We start from the raw sequence: 20322 nt of genomic DNA, 5'->3' as shown, positions 1-20322 counted from the left end.
TGCACAATATTCCCACAAGGACAAAGTAATTTCAGGAATCAAATTTTACTATAGCAAAGATTTTCACAGCAGGCTGAATTACCAAATAACAGTATATGCAGTGATAACAGGGGATTTCGGGTAATTCTTGTGTGTAGTGTTCCGTTTGTCTCCAGCAGCACACAAACCCAGCTGATTTATTTTGTTTTCCCTACCACTCTGTAGCACAGCCATCTCTCACAGGGTGAGAGAACCTCCAGAGACAAACATCTTCCCTAATGGGGAACCTCCCAGAAGTGGGTGCTCTACTGCAGATCCACACTTCCCTGTGTTTGAGGGCTGGGCTCAACATCATCCTCAAACCCTCTGACAGCCCCCAAAAGCCAAACTGAAATCAGTGCAGCTACATAACACAAAGGGCCAAATCAAATAGCCTATTTCCAGTGTGTTCCCATCTGTTTTTAAGATGTATTCTGATGATTTCCCTTTTTATTAACAAACTTCATGAGGGACTGTATCTGTGCCATTATTACTCTGTGCTAGCTTGGCTATCATCTGTCCTCTGTGTCCTGTACTCTGAGTTATGTGATGGGGATGACACTGCCCGTGCTTGGTCTGGTGCAAGTTCATATTGCTTGACAGCCACGCACAGATTCCATTTTAATGACTGTGAAACTGTGTCCTCAGGCACTAAATACCCTTAAATCTGGGGTGGCTCACACAGAGAAACTGAGTGCAGTAGCTGAATTGCAAACAACTGGTGCCAATCACTCTGGGAGATCTCATCAGAGCTGGGAGCTGGTATCAAAGTAATCTCTCAGTATTCCATAGATTTATCCCCTACCTAATTATTCAAATTCTTAAGCACTTCAAATTAACATTTCACTTGGACAGTATATCTGGCTGACACTGCAACTATATTCTTTTGTTCAGTTTCATCAGGGTAATACTGAAAGACAAGACAGCTTGGGCTGAACAAAAGATTACATTTCCCCTTCCTAGTGGCTATGTCTTTTCATGCACAACACCGGGAGAATTCGGTACTGAAAGTTATGCTAGGCAGTAATCAAACCAAAGATGTGATCTTACATGGCACAACTGATGAGTTCCTGTTCTTCTCTTTGTTGCAGTCTTTCTGAGCACTGAAGCATTCCACGTATTTTGCATTACACTGTGTAACCAGCTGAAAGAGAATAAAGTAGTAAGTCAGCCCTCAGAGTGCTCTAAATGAAGAGAGGAAGTTTCTTTGCCAACTCCTGCAAAGATGCATTAGTAGAAGAATAAACTGCACTGTTAAAACTTGTTTAAAGTACTCAAGTTTCCAATGGAAATCATCCTTTTCATACAACATGTTTAATAGATAAAAAGATCTCTGCAGCTCTCAGCTTTGCAACATCCTGCATATGAAGTTCCATCAAAATGTATTTTCACAGAACACTACATTTCATTATCTTTGAGAATATGTTTCACAGAATTTCAGACATGTTTAGTCAGAAGCAGGTCTTGAGAAATAAAAGCTAGTAAAATAGAGCAACAAAACTTTAATATTGTTTTTTTTTCCGCAAAATAACAGCCAGATCATTCCTGCAGAATGTCTTTTTCTGCCAGACCTTTGGGGAACCCAGCACATCTGAGATCTGAGGCCATGGGCTACATTCTCTGGTCTGCCATGTTCATTCTGAGCTGCCTAGAGGCACAAAGAAAGGCAGATTTGTATTTGAATACTCCCTAGTACATAGGGAAACTCTGCCAGAGCAAAGAGAGTAAAGGTGGCTTTCACATCTCCTGCACTCACACCTTGATACTCAGGGTCACTTCACTCTAAGATGGTTGAATGTAAATTGCTCTGCTGAGGCATGAGCACAAGTTATTTTCTGCCAGCTCTGTGGCAGCAGCGGAAACAAGAGAAAGATCTCATAATTGTTGCTGGTCACATCCCAGTTTGAAATGCACTCTAAACAAGATAGCACTCAACTCATCTGTGCACTGGCATAAGCCCCATTAGAAGTTATGGGGATTCTAAATAACTGTGCAATGTTGTCAGAGAAAGTAATTTCTGAAAATGGCACTGAGGGTTTTTAAACTTTGGCACGAGTAATCAGAAAACATATAATTTATACATATAATTTAGAATTGTTTGTAAAAGTGCAACACTTTTTAAAATAACAAATCTTTGCCTCCTCCTGCATTTTCTGTGGGCGTGCTCTTGTACTTGTTCCTTTAATTTAGTAATTAAGCATCTGGAATGTCTTGAGTGATGGAGAAATACTGAGATTCCTACAAGTGAATTCAGATTCATTTTTTGAATAGCTTCGCACCTGGTGTAATTTAACAGCTTCAGTTCCTTGGGTAGTTATTGGGTAGTTATTAACTGAGTGAGTTTAGCTGTGAAAACAGATGCCATGTGTCTCCTTATTATACAAACTCTCACAAAATACTTTACAATGTATTCAAATAAAGTGCAGTCAGAAAATTTCAGGTTTCAAATAAGAGATCTGGGAAAAAGAAATTATTTTGACCAGGGAAGAAGCAGCCATGACATAGCAGGAAACACAGCAAGCATCATGATTAGCAATGAGAAAGGCATGTTGTGTTTCCTGGTCTTAAAACATTTGTAATTCCTTATCTAGACTGATGAAATAGAAGGTGGTGCAAAGAACCTCATCTCTTGTCTTTCCCCTCTTTGTATGCATGAGAGCCACAGTTTGGGGGAAGACTTGCAGCCAAGCTAACCACAGACTTGGGAACATCCAAGCCCCCTTGGGTACAGGGAGACCAGCAGCACAGTCCCAACCAGTGTCCCTGTCCCTCTTCTCACCTCTGAATGAAGAGCATGAGCACTGATTTCCAGCAGTGAAGCTAGGACTGTGTAGGACTGAACCTCTCAAGATGTGCTGTGCTGATCAAGTTTTCTGGTTTGGCTCCTTAGCCATGAAAATGGACAGTGTGTGGACAGGCCATATAAAAGAGGGTAGGAACATTAGGTCCCTCTGGATGGCAGTGATTAAGACTTACCTTGAACTGCTTTTCTAGCCGTGTCTTCCCTCCTATGCCAGGAATGAGGATGCTGTTAACATAACTGTGCAGCTGGTTTGCAGACACTTCAGTCTCCTTACCAAGGATGGCTTCCAACAAGGCATCATGAATAAAAATGTACTGCTCCTAGAAAAACATCAGCATGTCAGGTGGACATTTGGAATAACCTAAATGGAGGTCTTTGTCTGAGGAGCAGTGCACACTAAAGGAAAGGGTGTGCAAAACAAGCAACTCATGCAAATACTGCCAAATTCAGAATAAATATTTATAAATGTAGCACATACAATTCTGAATAAGTCAAAACCAAAATCTGAAGTTTCTGGTCTAAAAAAAGAGAGATATTCAAGGGCAGAAAAATATCAGTAATATAATCAATTTTTACAGGGAAGTAATTGGAAAAATCTATACTCTTTTTGATTACAATGCAAAAATGAACAAGGCTTTAAATTCAACTCCACTGCATTTTTTACCTCTGTCTGGACGAGGTAGTTGCGCTGCGTCCTGATATGTTTCAGGAAACCCAGGACATTAACTGTGCTTTTGTCTTTTATCTGCTGCAGCATACTGTCTATCACAATGTAGGTACCAGTTCTGCCAACACCAGCACTACAGAGAACATAAGAGAAACCCATGAAACACAGACAAATGAAAGCAAATGCAGAAGTAGCTAGAACAGAACTAAGCAAATATTCACATATTCCTGTTCATGGGCTTCCATTTTCCTCCTAGCTTCCAACATTAAAGTTTCCCAGCAAAATATTTTGGGTTTCTGGAAATATTACCAGGTATATAATTCCTCCTTTCTGTGGGTATTTCTGTGCTTCAAGATGAGGCTGAACACAACACAAGCCATCACACCTGTGCCAGCAGCATGAGGATAAGGCTGCTGTGGTCCTGGACTTCACACTCTGGCTGTTCACACTTGGCTCCTGTTTCCACTGCTGCAGTTACTGGTGTTGGCTGGATGAAGCCAGACAGAGGACCACCCTTTGCCAAGCTGCTGCCATGCTGGATTGCTAAGGTCACTCCAGGCTATGAGACGGCTCTGGCTGCCGTCAGCCTTGAGGTAAACTTAAGCTGAACAGTGGAGCTGGAAATGAAAGTGATACCAGCACTTTGGGAAGGTATAAAAAGGGGCTAATCCTCTGGAGCCAGAACTCCTTACAGTGAACAAGGGCAGTCCTGGGCCCAAGAAAGATAGGAGCTCTTCAGAGATTCTCCATTTCTGCTGAGGAAAGGAGCTGTAACCTCCATCATCCTCTCCTCTTTGATATAGCCTGTGCAGCCCCCTGACACAGTGATGAAGACCACATCCCTGAACCAGTATATTGACTGATCTATTGCTGTGACTGCAAGTGCCGGTGAGGGTGAGTGTGGTTCATTGGCAATTGCATTCCCAGGTGTCCATGTTGGTTCCCAGCAGAGGTGTTCCTGCCCTGTCCATGCACTGAACTGGCAGGCTACAAACAAGCTTTGACCAAGGAGCTTTCCAATTCCAGTGCAATGTAGTTCTGCAGTTCAGTATCATGGCTATAGCAAAACTCTGTATCAGCTGGAAAGCTTTTGCATTGGAGCTGTTTTAAGAGGTAGGCAAAGTAGAGCTTGTGTCTACCTGCACCCCATGGGGCTGACACACTGCTCCAGTGCTAGTGACTTGCAGTGTTTGTGGCACGGAAGGCACACACTGTGCTCTGGCTGTGCTTTCCCCGGGTGGTTTGTCACAGCCACCATACCTGCAGTGCACCACCACTGGTCCCATGTCCGGGGCTCTGGCTGATGAGGATCTCCTGACGAAGGTGAGCACGGGCAGGGCGTACTCGGGCACGCCCATGTCAGGCCACTGGGTGTAGTGGTACTGAATGACAGTCCGCTCGTTCTGCCGCCCTTTGGGGTTCCCCTTCTGGCCCTGGGTACCAAGGGGGTGCAGAGACAAGAGAGAGGAGGGAAAAGAAGCATAAAAATATTGTCAGTCCTTCTGGCTTGCTCAGCTGCAAAAGTGCTGGACTCGGACAGAAGAAACCTGCAGCTCTACCTGCTGATGGGTGGAGACAGAGTTTGAGGAAAAATACATGTGGGAACAGGTAATAACAGCAATTACAAGGACACTAAAGCTGCAGTGCACTTGAGTAGAGAAATACAGGCTAAACCTTAGCAACAGGTTCCCTGTAATCCTGTCTTTACTTACTTATTTCCCACTCACCTGCCTCTCCAGGCTGCCTATGCAAACCCTGAGTTTTGCTCTTGTGTGCCTTGCATCCTACCCAAGCCAGAAGACACCTGGATGGGGGTGGTGAGGGCTTGGCTCACCTTTTTCATCTTGGTGTTCCTGACGGTGAAGCGGCGCACGGTGTAGCAGGCGTGGACGTTTGTGCTCTTGAGCGTGACGATGATGTTGCCGTACTCCTCGCTGTTCTCCGTGGGCCAGTACTGATCACACTTCCTCTGAACACAGACACAGGTGGGTGAGTTAGGTAAGGGCCTGAGCTGCTGCTTTGTATTTGTGTCTAGAGCTTTTTGAAAAAAAAATCATGGCTCAGGATGTTGTGGCATTCACATTTTCTGAAAAATCCCTTCGCCCAGGACTTTTCTCCTGGGAAGCTGAGAAGCCTCAGAGAAAAAGGAAAACTATTTTATCTCATTTGCTTATCCTCTGTTTTGCTCACATGTGGAATGTGTTTGGAGATTGTTTATCCACAGGTGATTGTTTCATTGGTTTCTGGTTTGAATTGTTTTCACTCATTGGCCGATCAGTGCCAAGCTGTGTTGGGACTCTGGAAAGAGTCATGAGTTTTCATTACTATCTTTTTAGCGTTGTGTAAGAATCCTTTCTCTATTCTTTAGTAGAGTTTAGTATAGCATTTTAAAATATATTATAGTATCATAAAATAATAAATTAGCCTTCTGAGACCATGGAGTCAGATTCATCATTCTTTCCTTTGTCGGGCACCCTGCAAATACAATAGGATGTGTCCCTGTGTTGTGTTACTTTGTGTTATGCATCAGTACATATCATCCCAAGCCATTTAAAACAAATTCTGCCCAGGTGATTTGGGGAAGTATTAAGGAGCAACTGCTAACAAATGAGAAAATATCTTACTCTTCCTTTTTCAACAAGGTTTGTGATCATGACAATGATTCCTGTATTTTGTTCCCAAATCATCCTCCAGAAATCTTCAAAGGTAGACTTTAAAGGTCCCTGGGTAGCAATGTAGGCTTTTGCTTTGTTGTAACCCTTCAAAGAAAACCATAATGTCAAGTGAGATGAAAGCAGTATCATGGTAGAAAAATTAATATTTTAGAAGTAACAAGAAAGGTGCTTTTCTAATTCAGAATAGTGAGGAATTTGTAGCAAAAATATCAGGTGAAGTTGGAAAATACAGTCGCATCACAAGTGACATTACTTCCTTCCTGTGGAAGGATTCAAAGGTAGAGCAGATAAAAAACCATTAAAACAACTTACATCGACATAATTAGCGTTAATGTAGTCACTGTGCTTAGAATCTTTCCCGGGTAAAGGCCTTAGCTTCACCCTGCTGTGATCATCTGCAGGATAAAAAACACAGCAGAGAAACATTAGGGAAACATGCTGCAGAACTGCATTTCCTGGGTATCAGGGCTGCCCTTACTAATACACAGAAGAGACTGGCCTTGGACTGGAGTCAAGAAGGAGATGGAAGTATCTGTTTTTGGTCATCTGCTCATGTGCAGGTTTTCAGCCTTCACATCCCTTAAAGTACGTGGTTCATGCTGGGACAGCTTCTCTTTAAAGGGCACTGGAGCCTCAGGAGCACAATTTCTAGAATCATCTACATCACTCAGGGTACTGAGATTCAAAGAGCCAGGGCACCCCATGGGGCTGTGAAACGCTGCCTCTGCTTGACTCAGCTCATTATCCTCCCCTCAGTGCTGGGCTCAGACAGCTCTGTTGGCTCTGGGAGCTCAGTGAATGTCCTCACTCCTTCACCACCATCATCACACCATGAGGACAGACTTGAGGCTGTGATCTGTAGCTCCTCTTTTTGTTTCACTCAAATGCTTGACTCCACCCTAGAGAAGGAAAAATCATAGTCCTGCTCCTAGGCAGAAGCACTGGGCTGCGTGGTTCTTCCAGCTCATGCAGAGATGAGACATGTGAGCCAACTTCAAGCATAAAGACTGATTTCATTTGCTTTCCTTGAGGACCAGTGGGGAAAGAGGATCCTCCAAGGATAATCTGGAGGACTGAAATGCCTGCTTCAATCCTCCTTCAATGTCATATCTGTGTACCTAGAGAGATGAGACTTCTATGTCTAAAATCAGAGCTGGGACAAGCTCAATGAATGCCTCTGTCCAAGGCCACACAGCAAGTCTTTCACAGGTCTGGGAATTGGTCCTCAGCCAGTACCTTGATTACTACTGAAAATCTGTTAGAGACATGCATTTCCTTCCTATGCCGTCAAAAGCATTCAAGATTTACTGCCATGTTTATGAACATTGTGAACTTTTTACCAGTGGGCTCCCCATGTCTGTCCCTAAACCACAGTGACAGGTGCATCTGCCACCCATTCCACATAAGAGAACAACAGGGGAAAAGTTACTGCACTTCCGTCCCAGATAATCTGCATTCTAGAGCAGAGTCCAGATTTGCAGTTCTCAGAGGGATACAGGCAAAGCCTGATCTGTGCTACAAAGATCACTATTTGTCCAAATCCTACACAGAGCTAAAGCAGTTTGAAATACAGCAGATACACTCTGTAAGATTTAGCACCTTTGGGACTGTAGGGTAATCCCAGGAATCATCAGTAAAACTCTTTGTTCCTCCATGCACTTCCCCTAGACCAGTTTTCAAGCATTAGCAGGCAGGAGAGCTTTGATCATCCATTTATCCCAGTTATTCCTCTGCAAAATTTCATACCAAACTTCTACAACTCTGCTTGGACATTCAAGCTGTGAAACATTTCAAAACAAAAGCTGGAGTGAAATCCTGGCCCCAGAGAAGTCAAAACATTCACTGCCTTTAACAGGGAAAGGATCTCCCAGCCACACTTTCACATGTTTATTACACCCTGGGTAATAATGTACCCTGGGACCACCTGCCTGTCCCAGTCACACACACACACTGCAAGAGGAGAGTCCCTTTTGGGTTATTCATTGTGCTTAGGCAGTGCTCACTTACAGGCCAGGATGTTGATGTATCTGTTCTTGTGCTTGTTGTCGGGGTGGTTGGAATGCTCTGCAGTGATGTTCATGTCAGCCGTACAGCGCTGCACTTCCTGGGCAGAAAGATTATTCACATGGAAAATCTGTCAGTCCAAAAAACCCTGAGCTTTCTCTCCTTTTGCAACAGCTCACAGAAACCATGTTCAAAGTATCAGTATTTTAGTTGCTGGGTTAAACACAAATCCTTTCAGTATTGTCCCGTATGTTGTGGTCTCACACTAAGCCACGTCAGCCGTTCCTGGTCACGCTCCTCTCCATAGGCTTGGGGACAGATGAGCACCCTGAGAGCCAGCTGTTCCCTCTGACCACCAGTCCATCACCTTCTGCATCTCCTGCCATGCCCCACTTTGTCCCTCCTTGGGGAGCTAAGATAGGGTCCCTCAGATGCAAGAGTGGCCAGTGCAGTGTAACAAACTAAGAACAAAAACCATTTCAACAGAAGACTTTTGATTGCTGGACAACTTATCTGCTTATAACCTCTCAAAATGGGGTTTCTGACATTTAAGTTTGGCACTGACCTTTTGCTAGTTCTCTGCAGAGAGATGCCTTTTGTAAAATATAAATAAAAGAGATCTCTGAAGATAACAATGAGGGCTTTAAATACCACTGCCTGGATGCTGATTAACAGCCCTGATCCAGTGAAGAGAAGGTTGCACCATGTACATTTACAAAGCAGAGAGAGACCAGGGTGCTCATGAAGCCAGAGATGCAGATGTCTGTCTACCTGGGGCTGTAGGTAAAATATCCAGTTCCCTTGGAATTTTTAAATTCTTAACCCACCCCTTACTTTGTTTAACAACAGAATACAGAGCTGTTGAAATGGGGCAATGGAGGGTCTTTTTTTTGACTCTAAAGTGAAGCAGCCACTCCCCTAGAGAGCTACACCCTTCAGAGACTGCCCTACAAACTGAATCACTCAGAAGTCTTTTCATCTCCAAGATACACCTTTTTAGTATCTGTTTCACCATAACCTTCCTGAAAAAGAGAGCCCTCTTTTTATGACTAGCATAAATATTCTTCATTTAAAGATATATTTTTGAAAAAAAACCATTAAAATTTGAAGTTTACAAAGTTGTGGAAGAAATTATATTTATTCAAATCTTTTGTGACTCTCAGAAATTGCTCCAAACAGAACCAATTTCCCCCCAGGATATGTGAGGAAGTGCCAAATTACTTTGTACTTCAGACTTTAAAAATAACAGTATAGAACCTAAGAGGCAAAGTCATTAGGAGCTCACAGCTGCTACAAAGATCACGAGCTAAGTGACAGAGAAAAATTATCACAAGAAATGCTATACAAACAGCAGATGTAGGAGTTCAGCATTATGCAGACATTTCACCAAGGACTTGCATAGCAATTTTGATATCTTCCCCAACATTTACATTTTAAAAGTGCAAAGTATACTAAAACCTTGTACGTTTTATAGCTTTTATATCCATGTGACACTCTCAAATAACAATTGCTTCTCTCTCTCTTCCCAACCCTCCACAGGGAGAAACATACTGTGCTCAAGGAGATGAGCTGAGCAAAGACAAAGAGGAATCAAGCAAAACTCTCAGCTGGCCCTAATGGAATTTTCCTAGTTTCACTTTTATCAAATAAAAAAACCCATATTAAAGTGTGCTCTTCCCCTAATTCTGCTTGTCAGCTCCAGTAAGCAAGGGATTTCAGATAACACAATAGGCAGGATCAGTTCAGCCTAAGTCATGGCTGGAAGAGCAGCAATATTTACATGTTAGGTTGATTTAATGTAATTTTGTTTTACCTATATTTTCATTTAGAAATCATACAACATCACTGTTGAACCCTTACAGGTCACCCCTAAAAAATACCCTGCCTGCTTCTGAAAAGCCTCACATCAAACCCTACATCCCTGCATCACTATAAAATTCTTTTTAGAAGTTATTGGCATTGAAAAATTTATGCCAAATGCTGTAGAATTTAATACAGATTAATCCAATAAGGTCCTGTGGAGAATACTCTGAGAAGTTATAGAATTTAATAGGGAATTACCTCCCTGCTAAGGAATTTTCTCTGACAGTTTAAATACTACATAGTAAATGTATCATTTTCTATTAAATTCTATAGGATTTTTCCATAAGGGAATTGTTGGGGAGGTTAATCATTTTAATTAACCTTTTTATGTTGATGGTGACTGTTTCCTCAGCTGTACATGCTCCCAGCTGGCCAATATAACGTTAATAGAAGAGGAAGATTAAGCTAAGATGGTGAAAAACACAGCAGTGGAAAAGGAGGTCTGACGCTGTGAGAGCTGATGATCTGAAAATGGCTTTTCTTAACACACAGCATTCTAAATGGTTTTTAATACTCTGGAAAGCTGTTGTAATGGTGGATTCCTATATCTACACAATGTAGAAGCATAGCAAAAGGAGACTGTTACAGAAAAGCTTCCCCCTTGCCAATATACCTCAGCTATTTTTGTCTTTTTAAAGTCTTCAGCCCTCCCCTCCAGTCCAGGACACAGCCAAGGCTTTGGGACACTGAAGCTGTCAATGAGAAGGGGACTGAGGACATCCTCCAGCTCCACCCTGGCCTGTGCCAAAACCCAGATGGGGTTGAGACCAGAGGGTGGGTATCCATGCTCTCCTACCCTCTGAGGCTCATCTCTCCAAATCCTAACAGCAAATTACTAAACCACAGGCTCCCCCCACCAGCCAGAAAGGCAAAACTTCACATTCCTCTGTTATTAAAGCTGAGCTGGTTGCCTTTCATCAATGCACAGAAGGCTGCAAAGAGACAAGACTAGTTGCAGTCTGTTATCTGTGCCTCTGTTCAGAGTATTATTTACCCCTTGGCAGAAGAGGACACCTCAGTGTTAATCAATAACACCCTGGAGAAAGTCTCCAAAAGTCCCCATCTTAATTATGCCATTTTACCACATTTATGTATATCACATATTTACTTTCCCAGCATTTTCTGTTGCTTGTGCAATGAACACCCTAGGATTTCTAAACCTTACTAGCTACCAAGTCCTTCAGCTGCACTAAAAACATCACCATGATTGCATTACTACTAAAAACTATGGCTGCAGGCAGGTCAGCAGGTCAGGGCTGCTCACTGCAGCACAGCCTAAACAAAGTCCTCTCCCAGCAGGCACAAAACTCTTACTGGCACCTTGGAGTAGGACAGATAGTGTTTGTATCATCATGTTCATAATTCATCCATAAACTTTTCATCTCTAGAATTTTTTCCTTTGGCTTTCCTTAATCCTGCTTAGTGTCCTCCACTGATTTTAATGATGGCTGGCTTGCACACTGCTGCTCCTCATGTTTAACTTCCCAGAACACATTACTGTCCCAGGATGAATGGATACAGGCTTTATTCTGTCCTTTCAACTTAATCATTGACAACCCTAGAAACCAAAGTACATGGTTTCAATTGACTGTTAGTTACTGTAAGAAGTGTTCTAGTCTATGCTATTATGGCTAATTTACCTTTTAATTATATTGTCCATGCTAATGCTAATTGGAATTTGATACACCCAGGTTTAACGACCCATTTTAATTGCCTTTCTGAAACAAGTTACAGATTAGTTTCTTCTAAACTTCAAAGAATTTCCATTTAAGTGTAAAATCAAACTGCTCCAGTGTCTTGCTGGCAGTATAAGGTTCTGAGCAGGATTTTTTGCTACAGTGGCTGAGCAGGAACTCGGTCTCTTGATTTGGCCTTACAAAGCACAGCTGCTGTTGTTTCCCATTACTTGAGGCTGATGTCCTGGCAGGGGCTGAACTGTGAAAGCCTATGAATAGCAATGAGGAGTCACAACAAAGAAAGGATCCTAATCTGAGCAACTAAACCTGAGAAGATGCACAGCTGTGTTTTGATATTAATGTTGGTATTTTTCAGCGTGGAAGCATCCACCCCCAATATCAGTTTTGATCTATTATTTTAATCCCAAATTACAAGAATTCTGTGGTAGTGCTCTCTCTGTTTGTTTTATCACAGCAAACATGAAGACAGCCTACCAACAGAGACTGCAGATAGTATTTGAAGATATCCCCCAGGAACAGTGTAGATTTCTGTAATAATTTAGCACTGGTATAAACTCTCCAACAGCACTCGAGAGAGAGGTGACTTGGGGACAGCCGAGAAAGAGGTGAAAATAAACAAACCAAAAGGACTCAACACAGGAATAACATCAATAGATAGCTAAAAACTCCTGTAAAATGCATGAGAGAAGAAAGGATGGGGGGGCAGAGGTGTCAGAGTCTGACCAAAACCTGGCATTGCCCAGCCAATGGCTCATCCAAGGGGGGCTTCCAGGCACAACCCTTGGCAATGGCTGTGGTACTGTGGTTAGTGATAGAAACCCCAGATATCTGAACTTCTTTTATTTCTTTTCTTCATCTCTTAATTCACAACACCAATTTCTCAGGGTAGTTGAAGCACTGAGATAAGAATTGAGAACTTCAGGAAGGGCCTGTTCTGCAGCAATCCTTCCTCCTTCAGCTTCACAGTGCTGCTTCCCTCTGGTTTCAGTACAGCAATGCAAAGGATGAGAATACCTCCAATTAAGGCAATTTTGGGCCAGTTTATAAAACACTCCCAATGCAATATTGCCTGCGAGCAGCATGCTTTTGAAATGGCATCTTTCTGCTGCCAAATTCCTTGGTATAGATGCAGCTATAAGCATGTGCCTGGTGTGAGCTGTGTCTAATCTGTAAGGAATGCCAGGATAACTACACTGGGTTTTTAGTATCTCAAGGAGTGTGCAAAGTGCAGCAGTATCTGTTTTCAATGCAACCCATTGCTAACATTCTGAGGTCCCCAGTTAAAAAGAGCCAGTGACCCCTGCCCTGAGCAGCAGCAACCATGAGAATAACATTAGCAAATCCCTGCCACATGGCTGGAAATATAGATTTATGTTATTTTCTTACATTTCAGGCCATTTAGAAGAAGGTGCCACTGGAGTATAAAGATATTTTCAATTTATGTGATGAGGGAGCTAGACAGCCTGCCTTTGAGTTCAGCGAGCCTGTTCAGACTCCAAATTGGCAATGAATCATTGTGCTCACACGGCCACAGGCAGGAGAGGTCTGCAGAGATTGCATTCCCCTCTCTAACTGCTCCTGCAGCAGCACTGACCAGCCCACTCCAGAATTACAGAGGAGGGAAGTAAAACTCCCTGATCTCAAAAATCCAAATGCTGCATTAAACTGTAAAAATTCACAGTTAGCTTTGGGGATGGAAGGTGATTTCTTGGCTTAGTGCTCCTTTCTTAGAGCAAAAGGACATGATTACTCAAAAAAACTTACTGTGTTATTCCAGTAACTGGCCAGGGGGAGGGAGTGAAAAGCTCTACCGTGGGAGGTGGCACTTCACACTCTTTTTGATACAGGAATTTGGAGGGCACATGTCCTATATAGTCAGGCTATCAGGGGAATAGAGGATGACAAATGTGACATCAGTTTTTAAATTGAGATCCAGAAGGGATTTTAGGCAGCCCACTATATCTGACTTCTCTGTGGGGCAAACTGCAAGACTCCACAGTTGAGGAGCAGAGCTAGTGAATGCCTTGAACACACTGGGGAGAGGTCCCTGAAGAAGTCTACAGCTCCCTGGAAGAGAGCAGCATATCAATTTCCAAAATGTGTGAAAAGGCCTCTCAGAAAATATAACTTAAAAACCTGTTCTGGTTTTGGAGCAAAAAGAAAACTCTCTGTGCACTACCAGGGAAGAGGTGGGACTCACCTGCCCAGGAATTTCCAGTGTTCAGCTTACACTGGTGGGACATTATGGGGACCTCACCTATTCATAAGTGGACTGCAGAGGAGACAAAGTGTGTTTACAATACCAAATTATTCAGGATAATTAGAATGAAAGCTATTTGTGAAGGGAAGCTGAACAATCTCACAGCACTGAGTGGCCGAGTGACAAAATGGCAAATGAAATTCAATGTTGATAAATGCAAAGTGATGTACTTGGGGAAAAACAACCCCAACTATACATACATGCTGACAGGTTCCCAATTTGCTATTGCCTTGCAGTGATGAGGCCTTGGGGTCACACTCAATAGTTTTCTGGAGGTGTCAGCTGAGTGCTCAGTAGTTGTTAAAAACCAAATACTATGTTAGGAAGGAGAAAAGTAATAGAACACTGAAAACATCACTGAACAGTGCATTAAAACCACCTGCCATATTCTGTGCACAGCTGTGGTCTTCCCATCTTTACAAGGTTATGGTAAAGGAAGATAAAAAGGTACAAAAGGGACAATTCATCACAAGTCTGGAGTGGCTTCCCCCCAAAAACAAAGTGAATAATTTAGATTTCTTCAGATTTGAAAAGGGATTATTAAGGGGGAATATAAAGGCAGACAGAATCATGTGAGTAAACAGGGATGAACTTTGTAATGCAAAAAGTAAGAGGCACCAAGAGAAGTTATTCAATATGAATTAAGAGCAAAAGGAAATCTGTTCTTGTGGAACAAATTATAGAATTCATTGCCATGGGATGCTTTGGATACCAGATGCCTAAAAAGGTTCAAGAGATCAAGACACAATTAGAAATTTATGGAAGAAAGGTCTGTCAAAGACTGTTAAATGTAATGATGCCATGAAAATCTCTGGCTAAACAAGGAATGGATATAATCTCTGGCTCAGGAAGCCTTTCAGTCTCTGCTCAGTCCTGCCCTCAAACCTTGCCCCAGTGCCCCTGTAAAAGTGTGGTACCTCATCCTGTACACCAGAGCAAGGCAGTGCTGGACCTACCTGAGAGCAAGCCAAAAACCTTCCCTGAATGTTTTTAGTGTACTGCTGAACAAACTGCAAGGTTGACTACAAAGAGTTATGTCAGAGACCAGCACTACTGATGCAGGATCTTTATTTTAAAAAGCTATTTGTTGTTCAATATTAAATTGGGTCCTGTATTTCCAATTTATACCAAAAATTGAAAATTCACAGGACTCAAAGGAAATCTTTAAAATTCTCTATATCCAAGAAAGCCCAGCTATCATCAGACAATAAAGCTGGCTACTTGCACTACGATTACCCAAAGGGAATAAGGATTCATTTCAGATGTACTTTCCAAGGGAAGATTTGTGAGTTCAAAGTCCTTTTTTCCTCTGCACATAAAATGCTTCCTAAGCACATTCACAAAATATTTAGCTCTATTTACAGCTCAATTTAAGAGGAGGAAGGAGTATTCACACAATTTACTTTTAAAGGAATCTTCTTCCTGTAAAAACCAACCTAACACAGCCCTAAATATGCTGCCAAAACCACAGGAGGTGACACCAAAATCTAGCAACAAACAAGTGGAGGATGCTCACCTTCCCCATTGGGCAGTGTATGTGTGTGTTTAGCTTAGTCTTTCCTTTTGCAGCTTCTACCTTAAGCCTCCTGCCACAGAAGTTTCTGAGGAGATTTTTGATCAATTTCTTTCTCTTTTAAACAAAATCTCATGCAGTGGCTGCCTTTGGGAGGATTTATTTATTCTACAGTATTGATTACATTATTTCAGCATGTCCTCACCTTCCTCTCCTCTTCCCCTTTTAGCTGTAAAAAGCTGTATTTTTTTGTATGACTGCAAAATCCATCACCTCTTTTCAAAAGTTCCACAGACATGAAGTCACGATATGGCTGTGGTACTTTCCACCTAAGGCTAGCAGCCCTGGATTTTCTGTTTTAGGTGGAATCTTATTATTTCTCCATAAAACACTAGCTAAGTCTTTCCCACAGCTGGCAGATGCCACTCCAGCACATGGACCATGGATCTCATTGGATGTGAGAAGCTGCACTGCAGCCACTCCAACAGCTACTGAATGTAACCTTGGGTTCCACTGTCCCTCAGCCACTCTCCAAGCTGGGGCTCTGACCTCTGAGTCAGTTTGGGCACTCGAGAAACATTTCACATACAGGTTCTGTGAAAAATCCTGGGGTTCAAATCAGGCCCACGAGGCCTCAGCAGTGCAGAACACCAGCAATGAAGGGGAGCTGGCTGGTTCATCCCAAACAGAGATCACCTTGTTCCTATTGCTACTCCTTACTCCAGCAGGAGATTTCATTTACATTTAGGAAGCTGAGCCCTCAGCTATGGAGAAATAAATCTGGAGTAGCTATCCTGACTTCAAAGCAGACACTCCAAGTTTTAAGCCAGCACAGAGAGCAGAATTTGGTGCACGCAGTGCAGCTGGAGGAGTTTAACTTCCCTTTGGAGGGGACCCTATGCTCCCCAGAATGGGACTAATTGGCCAAAGCTCTCTCCAACTAGCTGCCACAGCACAGCACTCACAGCAGGGAACTCCAGGAGGAAGGGAAAAAATAAGGCTATTAGAGCAGTGTTTTTCTTTGCTAAAACACAGGCAGAAGGTATCCAACATTTGTTAATAGCAGTGATTCTGTGACAGCTGAAGCAAAGCTTGCTTAAAGCCAGACCAAGTTTACAGATGTGTTGTTGATTATTTTGAATAATTAAATGGTGTAAAACCCAGCTGTGATGAATAGCACTGGGGTCACAATTCATAAATAATTGAGAAGAGTGAGTCGCATTTGATCATCCTGATCAAATTCTACTCTCTGGAGAATAAATGTTTGTCCTGAATACCATCAACATTGTTAAATGCCTCAATATTCCTGCTCAGCCATCCAGCCAGCAGTCAATTGAACTAAATCACTTTAACACCTTACACATTTGCCTTCCTCATGAATACAAAATGTTTCTAACTTACACAACGCTTTTTTGGCATCAGACAAAGCAGACACTCTTTATAGACAGTAACCAAACAGCAACAATAAACGTTTTAAATGATCCCATTAAAAACAATTCCTGCATACAATCTTGTCTTTACAGTGCAGTAAGCAAAGAAGCTGTAGATATAAGGCCACCTATTTTGGTTCAGTGCCTTGTTTGTAAGCAGAGCTGCTGCTCTGATTTACAGGCAGCAGGCAAACACACTTTCTTTTGCTCATGGGGAAGCCAGAAGTGCAACTCCATGTGGTTTCCTGGGGCTTCTCCTGTTTCTCAGTGCTTCCAAACATTCAGCAGTGACTGATTAGACTGAGTGAAGGAAAAGTCTCATTCAGCTGTCTTATGCTGCCTGATGTTTACCATGCTTGCATAACATGGGTTTGGTAACCCAAAGGTAAAAAACTACTTTCACTCCACTGGAATTATTTCCAAATGACAGCATATTTATAGGTCAGAATCTGTTCTACACATGTAACAAGATGCAAATTCAAGAATAGTCACATTAGGTAAATACCACCAACAAAACCCCAAATCGTTTCTCCTTGGTTTTACTGAAACAAAATAATCAATGACTTCAATAGCAGCCTCTCCTGTCTGAACAGAGCATGAACAAGGGCTCAAGGAACTAACCCACAGTTGGTTTTCATCAAAGACCAAATTCTACTACTTTTATTCATTGCAAGCACTGTTTCACTCTGGGGATATATGACTTTTCAGATGACCAAGAGAAGCAAATTCTGTAGCAAGAAGAGTAAAACAGTTGTAAGAAAACCTTCAAGTTAAAAATGACTGTTTGCCTATTTAAGAAAAACCCAGGAGGGCTCCCCATTAAAGGCACCTAATCTGTGGTGGTTATAAAGACCTGTAAATGTCCAGTCCCACACTGCTCATAGCTGGTAGAAAATTGGTATCATCCTGTTTCTTCTGATACATTTGAGCACTGCATTTACCTGACATGACAGCCTCACACAGATGTCACATGGTCCCCAATTATTAATACACAATTAACTTTAGGAAAACAACATTTTATTGGTGGGTCATTAAATCGTACCTCAAAGTCTTCTGAGAACCCATGCTGGTTATTAGAGTACAGCTCACTGATGTGTTTAACAAACTGCTTGACTGGAATTGCTTCCATATCATCTGTAGAAAAAAAAGGAAAGAGATACTCAGAGTTGCTCTTTGTTTCATACATAAAACTTGAGGAGAGGAGTCTTCACTCAGTATAATTTAGATCAGAGTTCCCAGGGGCAGAGCTAGTTCAGTATGCAGTAATAAGAAATCTTGATAAATCTGGCCAGTTTTGAGGTAAACATTTCATTGTGTTTCCAATTCTAAGCACTACAATTATAATCCCGAGAGCTGTTCCCTGGGATTCTGATTTACAAACAATTTAAGTTCAAGGATAATCAGCTCTTGCTCAGTTTGAAGATGGCCGTGGATGGGATGAAGAAACCTCCTCTCCTTTCACATTACATAAAAAGAACAGAAGAGATCCCAAATGTGAAAATTCAATTGACAATTACTCCCAGTAAGTTCTATCAGACTGAACAAACACACAGGCTTTTCTTATTAAAGTTATTAACTTTTTTCCCTTTCACACAATAATGTAGAATCCAAATGGACTTATGAAACTGCTCCTAAGCAAAAGAGCAGGCAAATACAACAGCCACTCTGATTTGAGTTCTCTCTCATGCCAGACATTATTCCTAACATTGAATATTATTGAGTATCCCACTGGACCATTTGCTCTTGCACAGCACAGAGCAGTGCCACCCAATATGCCAATAAATCACCCTTATATGTCTTGGTACAAGAAGGAAGTTGAAGACTCAAACTGAAGACAAACAAGACTGTTTTGAGCACCTGGGACTCCAGGCAGATTCTAATAAAGCTGGGGTGTAGGATGGCTGTCTTATTCCTCTATTTAGCTCCCAAAAAAGGCCTGGATATTGTTATGACCACCACTGCAGTTGGTAGAAAAACTGTGCTTGCCAAGATTTGCCAGTTAATATTTTCAGTCTGGCATTTAGAAAATGCAAATTGCTATACAACTGTGATTACTTTCAGCATATGAAATAATCTATTGCCTGATGGCTACTATTGTCTGACTGTGTGATTTTATGGCAATACCCTGTATTTATATAATCCATTAAATATTCTTCTGAAGATAGCATCTAGGTTATGTTTACTCCCAGTAATTCAGTGGTGTATTTTTGCTCCCATTTAGCAGACATATGGTTTGGTGCTACAGCTGCATTATAATCTGGATTCTTTTCCTTTTAAACATCTACATTATGATAGAAAAAATCCAAATATTTCTACAGATACTTAGCAAAATTTAACGATAAATAAATAGATGTGACATTTACTGTATTCAGAGTGAAAGATCTTTGGCAGCTAAAACCTCTAAGCTGTCACATACGCTTTTCTTAGCAAAGGGTATGAAGATCTGTATGTGTAAATGAGGTTCTACTTTGGCAAGAATTTTATAGATCCCTGACAATCTGATTTCTTTCCAGCTGATGGCAGTTAATATTGACCATGTCATTACTTCTCTCCTTTTATTTTATAAGGTAATGCTCTAAGGTGGCTTTTTGCTTCTATTGACATTTTCAGATCTTAATCAGCTCCCTTCTATTTTATTTACAAGGGCCAATTGTTAAAGATATGTTTGCAATCTGGTCACCTCACAGTATAGTAATGCTACTTTAATTAACCACATGCTCATTTACTGAATAATACAGAATTCAAAACATTTGACAAGTGTATGCTCTTCTTAGCAAAATGCTGCAGCCTGCAGAAATGCTGGCATTTAAAAATATTTAAGTGGCAACATTTATTCTATATAATATTGGGAATATCATAATCTCATAACATTTATATCAATATTTTCACAGCCAAGACATTTGAATGGAATGATCTATAGGAATTCTAGAAATCTGTAGAAAGAACCTGTAAAACAGTATTTTCTCTTCTGAAAAGTAACTCGTACATCCTAGATTTCCTTGAAAATAGCTTCTGCTATGACAGCAATTGCACTTAATCTCACAAGAGAAGCTCCACAGTTATAATTTGGGTTTTTTCCTTGCATAGTTTTAGCTCAACTGAGACCAACCAAGGTAAAGGATTGGCTGCAGCAGACCGGTGTGTCCAAGCTAATTTTGCAGAAGGCAGAATTTAACTTTAATTGTGATCTGTGAGCCAAAAAATACATTAGAGATAACATGCTCTCCAGTCCATTGAATTCCCACCAATTTCAAGGATGGGTCTGCACCAGAAATCCATGGCAAAGCGTGGTTAGTTTTTTTATCATCATCACTGCATGGTGGCAGTATGTCTCCACCTTTATCCCCACTGCTACTTCACTCCTCTCTTGTTAACTGTCCTTTAGTGCTTCT

The 20322-nt window shown here is 41.6% G+C and overlaps 1 protein-coding gene across 2 annotated transcripts in view; it reads right to left on the bottom strand.

Moving 5' to 3' along the window:
* The window catches only part of PTPRG (protein tyrosine phosphatase receptor type G), a 387653-nt gene that overhangs the window by 11308 nt on the left and 356023 nt on the right, over window positions 1–20322 (bottom strand). For both annotated transcript variants that reach the window (XM_059856705.1, XM_059856706.1), the window contains 9 exons: window positions 17973–18064; window positions 8171–8267; window positions 6476–6558; window positions 6113–6247; window positions 5323–5457; window positions 4749–4921; window positions 3486–3621; window positions 2995–3141; window positions 1069–1162 (listed from right to left, as the gene is read on the bottom strand). In XM_059856705.1, coding sequence (XP_059712688.1) covers window positions 1069–1162; window positions 2995–3141; window positions 3486–3621; window positions 4749–4921; window positions 5323–5457; window positions 6113–6247; window positions 6476–6558; window positions 8171–8267; window positions 17973–18064 — 1092 coding nt within the window. The remainder of the gene's footprint in view (window positions 1–1068; window positions 1163–2994; window positions 3142–3485; window positions 3622–4748; window positions 4922–5322; window positions 5458–6112; window positions 6248–6475; window positions 6559–8170; window positions 8268–17972; window positions 18065–20322) is intronic.

This window comes from Haemorhous mexicanus, chromosome 11 (genome assembly GCF_027477595.1).
Source record: "Haemorhous mexicanus isolate bHaeMex1 chromosome 11, bHaeMex1.pri, whole genome shotgun sequence".
Taxonomy (NCBI): Eukaryota; Metazoa; Chordata; class Aves; order Passeriformes; family Fringillidae; genus Haemorhous; species Haemorhous mexicanus.
This window is presented reverse-complemented; position numbering and strand designations above follow the sequence as displayed.